The 15,497-nt window shown below is 42.2% G+C and overlaps 1 protein-coding gene and 1 pseudogene across 2 annotated transcripts; both read left to right on the forward strand.

Annotated features, from left to right (window-relative positions):
* Window positions 1-277: 277 nt before the first annotated feature.
* Window positions 278-1,681, forward strand: LOC310993839 (zinc-binding protein A33-like; the record flags this gene model as incomplete). The annotated part of the gene is made up of 1 exon (XM_083982324.1): window positions 278-1,681. One exon carries the CDS (start codon window positions 278-280, stop codon window positions 1,679-1,681), a length of 1,404 nt encoding a protein of 467 aa, XP_083838450.1.
* A 3,083-nt stretch (window positions 1,682-4,764) lies between these two features.
* LOC310993840 lies at window positions 4,765-15,109 on the forward strand (annotated as a pseudogene). The gene is made up of 3 exons: window positions 4,765-6,138; window positions 13,555-13,588; window positions 13,695-15,109. The product of its transcript is annotated as an uncharacterized misc_RNA (transcript).
* Window positions 15,110-15,497: the final 388 nt, after the last annotated feature.

Raw genomic sequence — 15,497 nt, forward strand, 5'->3', positions numbered from 1 at the left:
CAGGAAACAGTTGTACTTCCACTTCAGTCACAGAGATGCAGACTGAAGAAGAGACGATCAGATTCAGTTTCAGACCAAACTAACAACTTCCTGTGAGTGAGTCCAGCTACAACACTGCTGCTTCAACCTGCTGACACTCCACACACTGAAGGTGAGTTTGACTAAAACCTGGACTCAGAGTCACAGTAAACTAAAGTCTAGTCAGTAGAGGAGGGAGGGGAGCCATGACTGACTCTACTTCCTGTCTGCTGTGTTTTCAGCTTCACTCACAGACTAAATGGCTTCCAGATCAGAGGAGGATCTCTACTGTCCGGTCTGTACGGAGGTCTTCAGAAATCCTGTTGTTCTGTCCTGCAGCCACAGCTTCTGTAAAGACTGTCTGAAGAGCTGGTGGAAGGAGAAACAAGACCGACTGTGTCCTGTTTGTAAGATAAGATCTTCAAAAAAGAAACCACCTTGTAACCTGGTGTTGAAGAACCTGTGTGAGAGCTTCTTACTAGAGAGAGAGCAGAGATCTTCAGAGGTTCTCTGCAGTCTGCACTCTGAGAAACTCAAACTCTTCTGTCTGGACCATCAGCAGCCAGTGTGTCTCATCTGTCTCCATTCAGAAACACACACCAACCACAGAATCAGACCCATCAATGAAGCTGCTTCAAAACTCAAGAAGGAACTTGAGGAAACTCTGGCGCCTTTAAAGAAGAAGCTAGAGGGTTTTGAAGAAGTTCAAGTGAAGTTTGGTCGAACAGCAGAACACATTAAGGTCCAGGCCCGACACACAGAGAGGCAGATTAAGGAGCAGTTTAAGAAGCTTCACCAGTTTCTCAGAGAGAAAGAGGAGGCCAGGGTGGCTGCACTGAGGGAGGAAGAGGAGCAGAAGAGTCAGAGGATGAAGGAGAAGATGGAGGCTCTGAGCAGAGAGATAGCAGTTCTTTCACACACAGTCAGAGCCACAGAGGACGAGCTGAGAGCTGAAGACGTCTCATTCCTGCTCAACTACAAGGCTGCAGTGGAAAGAGTCCAGCAGCGCCCCCTGCTGGAGGATCCACAGCTGGACTCAGGAGCTCTGATAGACCAGGCCAAACACCTGGGCCACCTGACCTTCAACATCTGGAACAAGATGAAGGACATGGTCTCCTACAGTCCTGTGGTTCTGGACCCAAACACTGCTCATCCAAAACTCATCCTGTCTGAAGATCTGACCAGTGGGAGACGAGGAGACAAACAGCAGCTTCCTGACAATCCAGAGAGGATTGATTATTACTGCTCTGTCCTGGGCTCTGAGGGTTTTAACTCAGGGACTCACAGCTGGGATGTCGAGGTCGGAAACAATACAGGGTGGGCACTAGGTGTGTTAACAGAGTCTGTGAAGAGGAAGGGAAATAAGATACTGTCTGGATTATGGATGTTAGCGTTCAATGAAGGTAAATACGGAGCAGTTTCACGATTTACTCCAGTCACCATTCTCCCAGTGAAGAAGAAGCTCCAGAGGATCAGAGTGAATCTGGACTTGAACAGAGGAAAACTGTCGTTCTCTGATCCTGATACTAACACACACATACACACCTTCACACACACTTTCACTCAGAAGATGTTTCCATACATAACCATTGGTGATAACCTCCCATTGAAGCTGTTACCAGTGAAGGTGTCAGTGACAGTGGAGCAGAGCATTTTGCGATAAAGAGGATGATCATATTCCTTTTTTTTAAACTACTTTTTATGTATAAAATATCATCACTCTTTTTTTTTTTTTATCTTTGAGTCATTTCACATTAGGTTCGTTATTATGAGATAAGATGAATTACTGAACATTTGATCAGTTTATCTTTGATCAATCTTTATTTCCAGTTCTTCCCCAGATGATGAAATGTCAAACATTTTTAATTACATTTGTGAAAAGTTTGTATCTGTTCATATGAAATGATCTAAAATGTATCAAGGCAAGGCAAGGCAATTTATTTGTATAACCCGTTTTTTTCAAACAGTTTGTCTCAAAGGGCTTTACATGACATCATAACAACATCCTCTGACCTTAGACCCTCACATCGACTGAGGAAAAACTCCATGGAAAACACTTTTAACAGGGAAAAATTGGAGAAACCTCAGGGTGAGCACCAGAGGAGGGATCCCTCACCCAGGACGGGCAGACGTGCAATAGATGTTGTATACAGACAAGAAAACAGTTTATAACAAATGTGGAAAACATAGAAATGTTAACAAGAGCTGATGAAGGCAGCTTCTGGTAGGAGGGAGGCAGGGAGAGCAGGCCATCTTAATGGGATTGCTGGATGGCAGACTGGTTCATGGGAAGGGAGGGCAGGCTGACTTAAAGCCCCTGTACGGAGCTTTTAACTGGATACACAAAAGTCTCTGGTTTCTGCTGATGTGTCTCTGTTACCTACAACAGCAAATGAGCCCATCAGTGTGAAGATACGCTATTTCTAAGTAGTCTAATTCTGTACCTCTGGAAGGCATGATCGGGTCGGACCACTGACGAAGCGATACGAATAGATACATTACGCTGCTAAAAAAAAAGAAAAGAAACAAGTCCCGTCTTCTTTCCGAAATTTTCCAAAACAAATCATCACAAATCACAAGTTCATTATCTAAATGACTTTTGTCTGTTTTACTAAGAATGTTTTTATAATTATCTTAAAAATAAAGGATTAAAATTTCCAAGTTTATTACATGTGGGTGGTTTTGTGTTGTCAAAGACGAAAATGAAGAATGTGTGAATTTAATGAATATTTCTAATGTCCTATTAGCCATAGTGGCCTACATATGGAAAAATGATTGGAAAATTTTACACAAAAATAATTCAGTTATGTAGCCTACAAGATGGTGAATCAGGAGGTCTCATATTGACTGTAACACATTCACACAAACACAAAGAAATTCAGAAAACATTTCCGCCCTTTTGAAAACACTGCTAACTGCCAGGACAATGGAGAGGGGTCTGGCTGCAGACCTGCACTGTCAGGGCCCTTCGTTGCAGACCTGCATTGTGAGGCCACCTGCACTGTGGGGACGGAAGTTGATTCAAAACTCGTATTTTTATACTTTATTTCTTGGGGCTTTATTTTATATATATAATGTAGGTAAATTTAATTTAAAAGCGAGTATACCAGAAGTAACCTACATATTTTCTAGTTTCCCACATTTAGCTTCATTCTTGTAATATTTGGCGATCGGTTCATTGCTGAATAGTTGCTATGGACACCGAGGGGCTGACAGAGGTTTACTGTTTCTTCAACAATTTCTACTCGCACTGTCCTACATGAAAACCTGCAGGGTCTAGTCTTATAACAGAGCGCTGTACGGCCTGAGTCCGACGAGCCGCTGTCTCGCTGCTGCGTTCACTGTCTCCGATGTAGAAAAAAAAAACTTAAAAACTGCTCTGGTGATAATGAATTACAGCCTATCCAGGATGTGGTGAAACAGTTATATCTTTCATAGAGGTTTCTGAAACGGACCCCTGATGTCAAGCTTATCCCATAGACATATCTAAACACGGTAATACATCCCTGGAGTGCCTTTAGAGGCTAAAGTTAACCTAGTTAGCGCTAGCCACCGTTAGCCTAACTACAATAACAACGCTAAAAACTACCCACAAGTCCAAAACTCGATTCTTTTAATTGTAGACGTAACGTTCCAATGAATAAAGACTGTTTCTGTTTCTTCATATGACGAAAATTTGTCGCTTGACTTTTACTCAACTCGTAATCTCCACACTTCACAAATACGTGCTTCCGGTTTATTTGCTTTTATTTTGAAAAGCTAAGAATCAACTTCCGTCCCCACAGTGCAGGTGGCCTCACAGTGCAGGTCTGCAACGAAGCACCCTGACAGTGCAGGTCTGCAGCCAGACTGTCTTGAGGACATGTGGCTAAAATATAAAACGACTTCCACAAACTTGACTGAATGACTCCAGTGACTCAGTGGTGAAGAAAAAAAGAGAAACAAAGTTTTCTCTATAAAGATTGTATTAGTATGAAATGTGATGAATTTTTGCTGAATGCTCTTACTTTGTAAATTGGAAGTGGCGCCAAGAGGAGACAATCACGTGTTTCCCTTGTGCCCTATATAACCCTAACTTAGAGGGACATTGTGTAGCATTTTCAGTTGTTTATTGGCCAAAAGTGATGTCTGCATTCGTATACGTCATCATGAGTGTATTATGACCTCCACCAATAAAATCTTCAGCGTTTACCTTGAGAGCCAGTGTTGGTTTGTTACCATGGCAGCATAACAGTAGAACTTCCTACAAACACACCAGTTTCATTGGTACAATTGTAGACTAAGGGTCAATGCATACTCTCTACCTCCATCAGTAGTTTTCTTTCTATACACCTTTTCCCTGACTTTGCATTGTTAAAGCTATGATTCATAGTGAAACCTGCTCCTCTACATTCACCTGGACCAACCTGTTCAACATTCAGTCATGTTTCAAAGCTCCACCCCCTCACCTGACTCACCTGAGACAAACCAGGAAACAGTTCATTGGACTTTGTCAGTCCCAGAGACGCAGACTGAAGAAGAGACGATCAGATTCAGCTTCAGACCAAACTAACAACTTCCTGTGAGTGAGTCCAGCTACAACACTGCTGCTTCAACCTGCTGACACTCCACACACTGAAGGTGAGTTTGACTAAAACCTGGACTCAGAGTCACAGTAAATTTCAGTCTAGTCAGTAGAGGAGGGAGGGGAGCCATGACTGATTCTACTTCCTGTCTGCTGTGTTTTCAGCTTCACTCACAGACTAAATGGCTTCCAGATCAGAGGAGGATCTCTGCTGTCCGGTCTGTACGGAGGTCTTCAGAGATCCTGTTCTTCTGTCCTGCAGCCACAGCTTCTGTAAAGACTGTCTGAAAAGCTGGTGGAGAGAGAAACAAGATCCACTGTGCCCAGTTTGTAAGAGAAGATCTTCAAAGGAAGAACCACCTCGTAACCTGGTGTTGAAGAATCTGTGTGAGAGCTTCTTACAGCAGAGAGAGGAGAGATCTTCCGAGGTTCTCTGCAGTCTGCACTCTGAGAAACTCAAACTCTTTTGTCTGGACCATCAGCAGCCAGTGTGTCTCATTTGCAGAGATTCAAAAAAACATACCAACCACAGATTCAGACCCATCGATGAAGCTGCTTCAGACCTCAAGAAGGAACTTGAGGAAACTCTGGAGCTCTTAAAAAATAAGTTAAAGGGTTTTGAAGAAGTTCAAGTGAAGTTTGGTCAAACAGCAGAACACATTAAGGTCCAGGCCCGACACACAGAGAGGCAGATTAAGGAGCAGTTTAAGAAGCTTCACCAGTTTCTAGTAGAGGAAGAGGAGGCCAGGATGGCTGCACTGAGGGAGGAAGAGGAGCAGAAGAGTCAGAGGATGAAAGAGAAGATGGAGGCTCTGAGCAGAGAGATAGCAGCTCTTTCACACACAGTCAGAGCCACAGAAGACGAGCTGAGAGCTGATGACGTCTCATTCCTGCTCAACTACAATGCTGCAGTGGAAAGAGTCCAGCAGCGCCCCCTGCTGGAGGATCCCCAGCTGGACTCAGGAGCTCTGATAGACCAGGCCAAACACCTGGGCAACCTGACCTTCAACATCTGGAACAAGATGAAGGACATGGTCTCCTACAGTCTTGTGGTTCTGGACCCAAACACTGTGAATCCATATCTCATCCTGTCTGAAGATCTGACCAGTGTGAGAGGAGGAGATGAACAGCAGCTTCCTGACAATCCAGAGAGGATCGATTCTTACTGCTCTGTCCTGAGCTCTGAGGGTTTTAACTCAGGGACTCACAGCTGGGATGTCGAGGTTGGAGACAGTACAGCGTGGGCACTGGGTGTGATAACAGAGTCTGTGCAGAGGAAGGGAGATGAGATAGTGACTGGATCATGGGAGTTAGAGTTCAGTGCAGATAAATATGCAGCACTTTCACCATCAACTCCATCCACTGTTCTCCCAGAGCAGAAGAAGTTCCAGAGGATCAGAGTGAATCTGGACTTCAACAGAGGAAAACTGTTGTTCTCTGATCCTGATACTAACACACACATACACACATTCAAACACACTTTCACTCAGAAGATGTTTCCATTCATTAGCATTGGTGATAAACTCCCATTGAAGCTGTTACCAGTGAAGGTGTCAGTGACAGTCAAGCAGAGCAGTTAGAGATAAAGAGGATGATCATATTTATAATGTTGTTTATTTCTTAAAGGGAAAAGTCAGTGAATTGAACCTGTTAAACTGCACCTGTCCTCCTGCTGCCTCATTATTACACATCTCCTTTTTTACAACTTTTAATATGAAAAATATTTCTTATCCCTTACCCTATTTTTATGAGTCATTTTACATTATGTTTGTTTGACTTTGTGTGGAGTGATGAGTAAAAATGATTTGATCAGTTGATCATTGATCAATCTTTATTTTCAGTTTTTCTCCAGATGATAAAATGTGAAACATGAAAAGTGATTCTTGTTTAATTACATATGTGAAATGTTTGTATCTGTGCATATTAAATGATCGACAATGTATCAATGAGTCCGTTCATCACAAAAGCTGAATGTACATTTTGTTCCTGTTTTCCGTCCTCATAATAAAATGTTGTCTTGACTTGGATTCATATTCAGCTTCGTCTTTAACATTTCCTGCATCTACAAAACATCCCATTCCCTTTATAATTAGTAGCAGATGTGGAGGAAGTGTCAGGGTTCCTACACATTTGAAATTTCCAAATTCCATACTTTTTCCAGACCCTAATTTCCAGATTTCTCGGTAAAAAATTCAAATAATTTGTGATATTTGAGTAAATAGTTGTGCATTATATAAAAAAAATCATGCAATTAATCATTTGTTTTCATTTGTATTCTGAACGTGTATGCCATTATGTAACCAAATAATTTCCAGGAGATTTTAGCTATAGGTAGCACATACACAAATAGGGTTAACCCAGATAACTTCAGATAAGACCAAACCCAGATAAGATATTAAGATAAATATATTTCCATACAATAATTTCCATTTTCCACACTTTTCCAGACCTGGAAATGTATAAAATCAAATTCCATACTTTCCATACTTTCCATACTTGCGTAGGAACCCTGAAGTGTTGAGATTAAGTACTACTACACTACAAGTACTCTGCACAGGTACAAGTACTGCACTGAATATTACTGAATATATCATCAGGAATGTTGGCTGATCCATCATGCCAATGCTGATGCAGCATTTTACTGCTGTCGTTGGTCAAAGTGGTTTAACAACTTGGTACAAGGCTTCAACTAATGATTACTTCTCTGACTCTGGATCAGTTGTTGACTATTTCACTGATAAACAGGTTAAAACATGCTTCACTGGGTGTTTTCAGTGTGGTATTGGTATTTATTTATAATACAGTAAAATATCAGAAAATAGTCAAACACCAAGGTACCAGAACTTCATGTCAGTATAAATAAAGTGATTTCAAACACAAGTCATTGATTTAACCATCATAATTACTCCAATGACTTTGGTCTGTTTTACCAAAAATGTTTTATAATTACCTTAATAGTAAAGGATGATAATTTCCAGGTTCATTACATGTGGGTGGTTTTGTGTTGTCAAAGACGAAAATTAAGAATATGTGAATTTAATGAATATCACTAACGTCCTATTAGCCATAGCAGCCTACACCTGTAAAAATGATTGGAAAATTTAACAGAAAAATAATTACATTTAAGTTATGTAGCCTACAAGCTGGTGAATCAGCAGGTTTCATATTAACTGTAACACATTCACACAAGCACAAAGAAATTCAGAAAACATTTCCACCATTTTGAAAGCACTGCTAAATCCCAGGACTTGTGGCTAGTTTGTCACTGAGAATATAGACGGGTTTCTTGTGTACAAACAATACTAGGTGCACACGCAACCAGGGAGCAAAAGACTGCTTCAGAGTTAACTGTAATCAATGTAGATGCCATATTATTTATAGGGCTGCAGCCGATATCCGAGTATTTGAGTACTCGCTCGGCTTGGGCGGTATCCGAGTGTTGCCCCCCCCGGACGGTCTGATGGGGGGCGGATAGCAATTTGAACATAGCTAGCATTAGCATGTTGCCATCACAACGCGACCTGTCCATCTGCCCGTGTGCGTAAGAGCCTGTGTGTGAGAGAGAGTCGCCAGCCGCCACAGACTCGTTTATACTCGTTTGGATGCGCTGGTTGATAAGTTTAGTTTTCGCCAGACCCATATAATATTATATAATATAATAATATGATATGATTATATTCCCAGTGATGAATGAATTTCAGGTATGTCCAAAAGGCCAGAGCATATGGCCCGACATTTACAGTTATCTCACAGAGAAACCCAGTGTGGACACAAATGACAATTTGGGTGCATATACTGTAAGTCTGTATGTGCAAAACTTAAAAAAAAAAATTTAAAATGTATATTATTTTTAGTTTTATGACACCGGTGATGCACAGACTCTCGCTGCCTTTAGGACCTTTGGGACCCCAATCCACCCTTACAATGGCCTGGAGCCGTAATCTTCTTTTTTTGGCAAACGGATGAGATCCCCTTGATTTATTATACAATTTGCATCCATCCTTTTGCCGGTTTGTGCAACACAACAACTCCTTGTCCTTTTCGTTTGCTGCTTGACTCCACTTGTAAACAATGACAAATGTCCCGCTTTCTGCCCCCAGGCTGTGCGCGCACATCTGTGAAGACGTTGCACAGAAACCATATGCACAACAGTAAATAAATGTATTTTTGTATTTATTAAAAACACATGAAAAGGCCTTTTTTAATACGAGGCTTAGAATTGCTCCTACATTCATCTGGACTGAGCTGTTTGACCTTCAGTTACTTTTCAAAGCTCCGCCCCCTCACATAACTCAGCAGAGATAAGAAACAGTTCCTTGCACTTCTTCAGTCCGGGAAAAACAGACTGAAGAAGAGACGATCAGATTCAGCTTCGGACCAAACTAACAACTTCCTGAGAGTGAGTCCAGCTACAACACTGCTGCTTCAACCTGCTGACACTCCACACACTGAAGGTGAGTTTGACTAAAACTTCGACTCAGAGTCACAGTAAACTAAAGTCTAGTCAGTAGAGGAGGGAGGGCCATGACTGACTCCATTTTCTGGCTGCTGTGTTTTCAGCTTCGCTCACAGACTAAATGGCTTCCAGATCAGAGGAGGATCTCTGCTGTCCGGTCTGTAAGGAGATCTTCAGAGATCCTGTTGTTCTGTCCTGCAGCCATAGCTTCTGTAAAGACTGTCTGCAGAGCTGGTGGAGAGTGAAACAAGATCCACTGTGTCCAGTTTGTAAGACAAGATGTTCAAGAAAGAAACCACCCTGTAACCTGGTGTTGAAGAACCTGTGTGAGAGCTTCTTACTAGAGAGGGAGCAGAGATCTTCAGAGGCTCTCTGCAGTCTGCACTCTGAGAAACTCAAACTCTTCTGTCTGGACCATCAGCAGCCAGTGTGTCTCATCTGCAGAGATTCAGAAACACACACCAACCACAGATTCAGACCCATCAATGAAGCAGAAACACACACCAACCCCATCGATGAAGTTGCTTCACAACTCAAGGAGGAACTTGAGGAAACTCTGGAGGCCTTAAAGAAGAAGTTAAAGGGTTTTGACGAAGTTCAGGTGGAGTTTGGTCAAACAGCAGAACACATTAAGGTCCAGGCCCGACACACAGAGAGGCAGATTAAGGAGCAGTTTAAGAAGCTTCACCAGTTTCTAGTAGAGGAAGAGGAGGCCAGGATGGCTGCACTGTGGGAGGAAGAGGAGCAGAAGAGTCAGAGGATGAAGGAGAAGATGGAGGCTCTGAGCAGAGAGATAGCAGCTCTTTCACACACAGTCAGAGCCACAGAGGACAAGCTGAGAGCTGAAGACGTCTCATTCCTGCTCAACTACAAGGCTGCAGTGGAAAGAGTCCAGCAGCACCCCCTGCTGGAGGATCCACAGCTGGACTCAGGAGCTCTGATAGACCAGGCCAAACACCTGGGCAACCTGACCTTCAACATCTGGAACAAGATGAAGGACATGGTCTCCTACAGCCCTGTGGTTGTGGACCCAAACACTGCTTATCCAGGACTCATCCTGTCTGAAGATCTGACCAGTGTGAGACTAGGAGGAGACAAACAGCAGCTTCCTGACAATCCAGAGAGGATTGATTATTACTGCTCTGTCCTGGGCTCTGAGGGTTTTAACTCAGGGACTCACAGCTGGGATGTCGAGGTTGGAGACAGTACAGCATGTGCACTGGGTGTGTTACCAGAGTCTGAGCAGAGGAAGGGAGAGGAGATATTGTCTGAATTATGGGGAATATGGTTGATTGGAGATAATTTCTCAGCATATTCACCATCAACTCCAGTCATTGATCTCCCAGAGCAGAAGAAGCTCCAGAGGATTAGAGTGAATCTGGACTTAAACAGAGGAAAACTGTCGTTCTCTGATCCTGATACTAACACACACATACACACCTTCACACACACTTTCACTCAGAAGATGTTTCCATACATTCCCTGTGGTGAAAACATCCCATTTAAGCTGTTACCAGTGAAGGTGTCAGTGACAGTGGAGCAGAGCAGTTAGAGATAAAGAGGATGATCATATATATAATGTTGTTTATTTCTTAAAGGGAAAAGTCAGTGAATTAATCCTGTTAAACTGCACCTGTCCTCCTGCTGTCTCATTATTACACTTTTCCATTTTGACTACTTTTAATCTGTAAAATATTTTCACTCTTTTTATCTCTATGAGTCATTTCACATTATGTTTCTTATTATGACATTTTGTGGAATGATGAGCACAAAAATTATAAATTACTGAACATTTGATCAGGTGATCATTGATCAATCTTTATTTTCAATTCTTCTCAAGATGATAAAAGGTCAAACATGAAAAGCTGAAAAGTGTTTCTGGTTTAATGTAAAAAGTTTGTATCTGTTTATATGAAATGATCTAAGATGTATCAACATGTCAGTTAATCACAAAAGCTGAATGTACATTTGTTCCTGTCTTTAATCAACTTAATTAAATGTTGTCTTGACTGGGATTCATATTCAGCTTCGTCTTTAACGTCTCCTTTATCTACAAGCAATAAATGTTGTGGAGTAGTTTCAGTACAAGTTCCTCAAAACTTGCCTAGGAATGAATGTTCATATTTAGTATAAATGTATTTATTTTTCAAGTTGTAAATGAAGCACATCCTGCAAAAGGGTTAGCGTTGATAAATGCTGTGTTTCTGTTGTCATGGTGTCTTGAACTAACTCTACATCTCTCAGGTATCATGTCTTCACTGCAGGCCTGTGTTTGAAGTTCTCCACTAATGAATTAAGACTCTCTCAAATCAGATTTCAGATCATTACAGGTAAACAGTTCTCTGATGTTCCTCCATCACTGAATACACAACACGTCTTACATCTTAATCTAAAGATGTAAAAAAAGAACACTTTGCAGTCTGAAATATTTCAGTCTATTAACGTAAATGTACTGAAAGTAGAAAAACTCAGTCTGACTGATTTCTACATTGTAATGATTAACTGGTTAATGTACAGTTCGTTTTGAATTCTTATTCATTTAGAGATGTGACTTGTTGCACATTAATTTGTTATGTGGCCTTTTATTTACACATACAAGCAAAATAAAGCTCCTAGTCAGTTCACACGGGGGGAAACCGGTATGCTGTGTTAAGTAACTTAATGTGAGCGACAATATTTCCTCTGTAATGTAGAATATATGAATAATTTTGTCTAAATTTAAGTATAAGTATTTAAAAACGGACTAAATTTTCTTAGGTCTGTCCATCAGTGAGTTAAAGGCCTTTGTCTCCTACAAAGCCACGTTTGTTTCCGTAGGTGTTTTGACAGTGCTGCACATGGTCGACCGGTAACAGCAACAACTTAACATATAGGACCCGGACCATTTACTAAGAACCACCTTAATATTTAAGCATGGCACAGTAAACCTTCAGTGAGAGAAATCCCACCACCACTGCTCCTAGGCCTGGTTCTGAGGTCCGTCAGGTAGAGTCCTAAAGAAGCTGGCCGACTCATGTGAGCCAAAACTCATCCATGTGATCAGAGTCCAGATCTGACTGCAGGAGGATCCATCCATCCATAATGTGTGAGCTGCTGAATTGGCATATTGTACTGGGGGTTGTTTGGAGTTAGGTGGTCTGTGATCAGGCCTCTGAAGAAATCTGTAGGGACACAGCTCTGTTCAGAAAACCACAGATTTAAGAAAAAGCTGAAATTTCAGTCTGGCAAAGGTCCGCTTCCTCACATGACTCAAAAACCAGGAAACAGTTGCACTTCCACTTCAGTCACAGAGACGCAGACTGAAGAAGAGACGATCAGATTCAGCTTCGGACCAAACTAACAACTTTCTGAGAGTGAGTCCAGCTACAACACTGCTGCTTCAACCTGCTGACACTCCACACACTGAAGGTGAGTTTGACTAAAACCTGGACTCAGAGTCACAGTAAACTTCAGTCGAGTCGGTAGAGGAGAGAGGGGAGTCATGACTTAACAAACAGCTGATCAAGAAATCAAGCTCCATCTTGTCCGACTGCTCTCTCATCCTTGACATAAACAGTTTCGGTTTTTACCATCAGGTTCACTGCTTAGACTCTCATTTGCAAAGACAAACAGATATAAACACTCATTTGTACCTTCTGCTGTTCTTCTTTTAAATGCCAGGGGGAAAGGTAGTCAGGGTGAAATAGCCTTCCCTTCTAACTATAGCGGTTTTCTATCTTGGGTCTGTATTGTGATTTGTAATTTATTGTAACTTGCTGTTCCTGCTGTTCCAAAATTAATCACCCCCTTGGGGACAAATAAAGATTGATTGATTGATTGATTGATTGATTGACTCTACTTCCTGTCTGCAGCTTATTTGTAGGGCTGCAGCCGATATCCGAGTATTTGAGTACTCGATCGGCTTGGGCAGTATCCGAGTGATGCCAAAAAAATGTATATTATTTTTAGTTTTATGACACCGGTGATGCACAGACTCTCGCCGCCTTTAGGACCTTTGGGACCCCAATCATCCCTTTTAATGGCCTGGAGTCGTAATCTTCTTTTTTGGCAAACGGATGAGATCCCCTCGGTTTATTATACAATTTCCATCCATCCTTTTGCCGGTTTGTGCAACACAACAACTCCTTGTCCTTTTCGTTTGCTGCTTGACTCCGCTTGTAAACAATGATAAATGTCCCGCTTTCTGCCCCCAGGCTGTGCGTGCACATCTGCGATGACGTTGCACAGAAACCATATGCACAACAGTAAATAAATGTATTTTTGTATTTATTAAAAACACATGAAAAGGCCTTTTTTAATACGAGGCTTAGAACTGCTCCTCTACATTCATCTGAACTGAGCTGTTTGACCTTCAGTCACTTTTCAAAGCTCCGCCCCCTCACATAACTCACCAGAGACAAAGATACAGTTCCTTGCACTTCTTCAGTCCCGGAAAAGCAGACTGAAGAAGAGACGATCAGATTCAGCTTCGGACCAAACTAACAACTTCCTGAGAGTGAGTCCAGCTACAACACTGCTGCTTCAACCTGCTGACACTCCACACACTGAAGGTGAGTTTGACTAAAACCTGGACTCAGAGTCACAGTAAACTAAAGTCTAGTCAGTAGAGGAGGGAGGGCCATGACTGACTCCATTTTCTGGCTGCTGTGTTTTCAGCTTCGCTCACATACTAAATGGCTTCCAGATCAGAGGAGGATCTCTGCTGTCCGGTCTGTAAGGAGATCTTCAGAGATCCTGTTGTTCTGTCCTGCAGCCACAGCTTCTGTAAAGACTGTCTGAAAAGCTGGTGGAGAGTGAAACAAGATCCACTGTGTCCAGTTTGTAAGACAAGATGTTCAAGAAAGAAACCACCCTGTAACCTGGTGTTGAAGAACCTGTGTGAGAGCTTCTTACTAGAGAGAGAGAGATCTTCAGTGGCTCTCTGCAGTCTGCACTCTGAGAAACTCAAACTCTTCTGTCTGGACCATCAGCAGCCAGTGTGTCTCATCTGCAGAGATTCAGAAACACACACCAACCACAGATTCAGACCCATCGATGAAGTTGCTTCACAACTCAAGAAGGAACTTGAGGAAACTCTGGAGCCCTTAAAGAAGAAGTTAAAGGGTTTTGACGAAGTTCAAGTGAAGTTTGGTCAAACAGCAGAACACATTAAGGTCCAGGCCCGACACACAGAGAGGCAGATTAAGGAGCAGTTTAAGAAGCTTCACCAGTTTCTAGTAGAGGAAGAGGAGGCCAGGATGGCTGCACTGAGGGAGGAAGAGGAGCAGAAGAGTCAGAGGATGAAGGAGAAGATGGAGGCTCTGAGCAGAGAGATAGCAGTCCTTTCACACACAGTCAGAGCCACAGAGGACAAGCTGAGAGCTGAAGACGTCTCATTCCTGCTCAACTACAAGGCTGCAGTGGAAAGAGTCCAGCAGCACCCCCTGCTGGAGGATCCACAGCTGGACTCAGGAGCTCTGATAGACCAGGCCAAACACCTGGGCAACCTGACCTTCAACATCTGGAACAAGATGAAGGACATGGTCTCCTACAGTCCTGTGGTTCTGGACCCAAACACTGCTCATCCAGGACTCATCCTGTCTGGAGATCTGACCAGTGTGAGACTAGGAGGAGACAAACAGCAGCTTCCTGACAATCCAGAAAGGATCGATTATTACTGCTCTGTCCTGGGCTCTGAGGGTTTTAACTCAGGGACTCACAGCTGGGATGTCGAGGTTGGAGACAGTACAGCATGGGCACTGGGTGTGTTACCAGAGTCTGAGCAGAGGAAGGGAGACGAGATATTGTCTGAATTATGGGGAATATGGTTGATTGGAGATAATTACTCAGCATATTCACCATCAACTCCAGTCACTGATCTCCCAGAGCAGAAGAAGCTCCAGAGGATTAGAGTGAATCTGGACTTCAACAGAGGAAAACTGTCGTTCTCTGATCCTGATACTAACACACATATACACACCTTCACACACACTTTCACTCAGAAGATGTTTCCATACATTGCCTGTGGTGAAATCATCCCATTGAAGCTGTTACCAGTGAAGGTGTCAGTGACAGTGGAGCAGAGCAGTTAGAGTTAAAGAGGATGATCATATATATAATGTTGTTTATTTCTTAAAGGGAAAAGTCAGTGAATTGATCCTGTTAAACTGCACCTGTCCTCCTGCTGTCTCATTATTACACTTTTCCTTTTTTACTACTTTAATCTGTAGAATATTTTCACTCTTTTTATCTCTATGAGTCATTTCACATTACGTTTCTTATGACTTTTTGTGGAATGATGAGCTAAAAAATTATAAATTACTGAACATTTGATCAGGTGATCATTGATCAATCTTTATTTTCAATTCTTCTCAAGATGATAAAATGTCAAACATGAAAAGTTGAAAAGTGGTTCTGGTTTAATGTTAATAGTTTGTATCTGTTTATATGAAATGATCTAAGATGTATCAACGTGTCAGT

Source organism: Trachurus trachurus (assembly GCF_905171665.1).
Source record: "Trachurus trachurus genome assembly, chromosome: 11".
Lineage (NCBI taxonomy): Eukaryota > Metazoa > Chordata > Actinopteri > Carangiformes > Carangidae > Trachurus > Trachurus trachurus.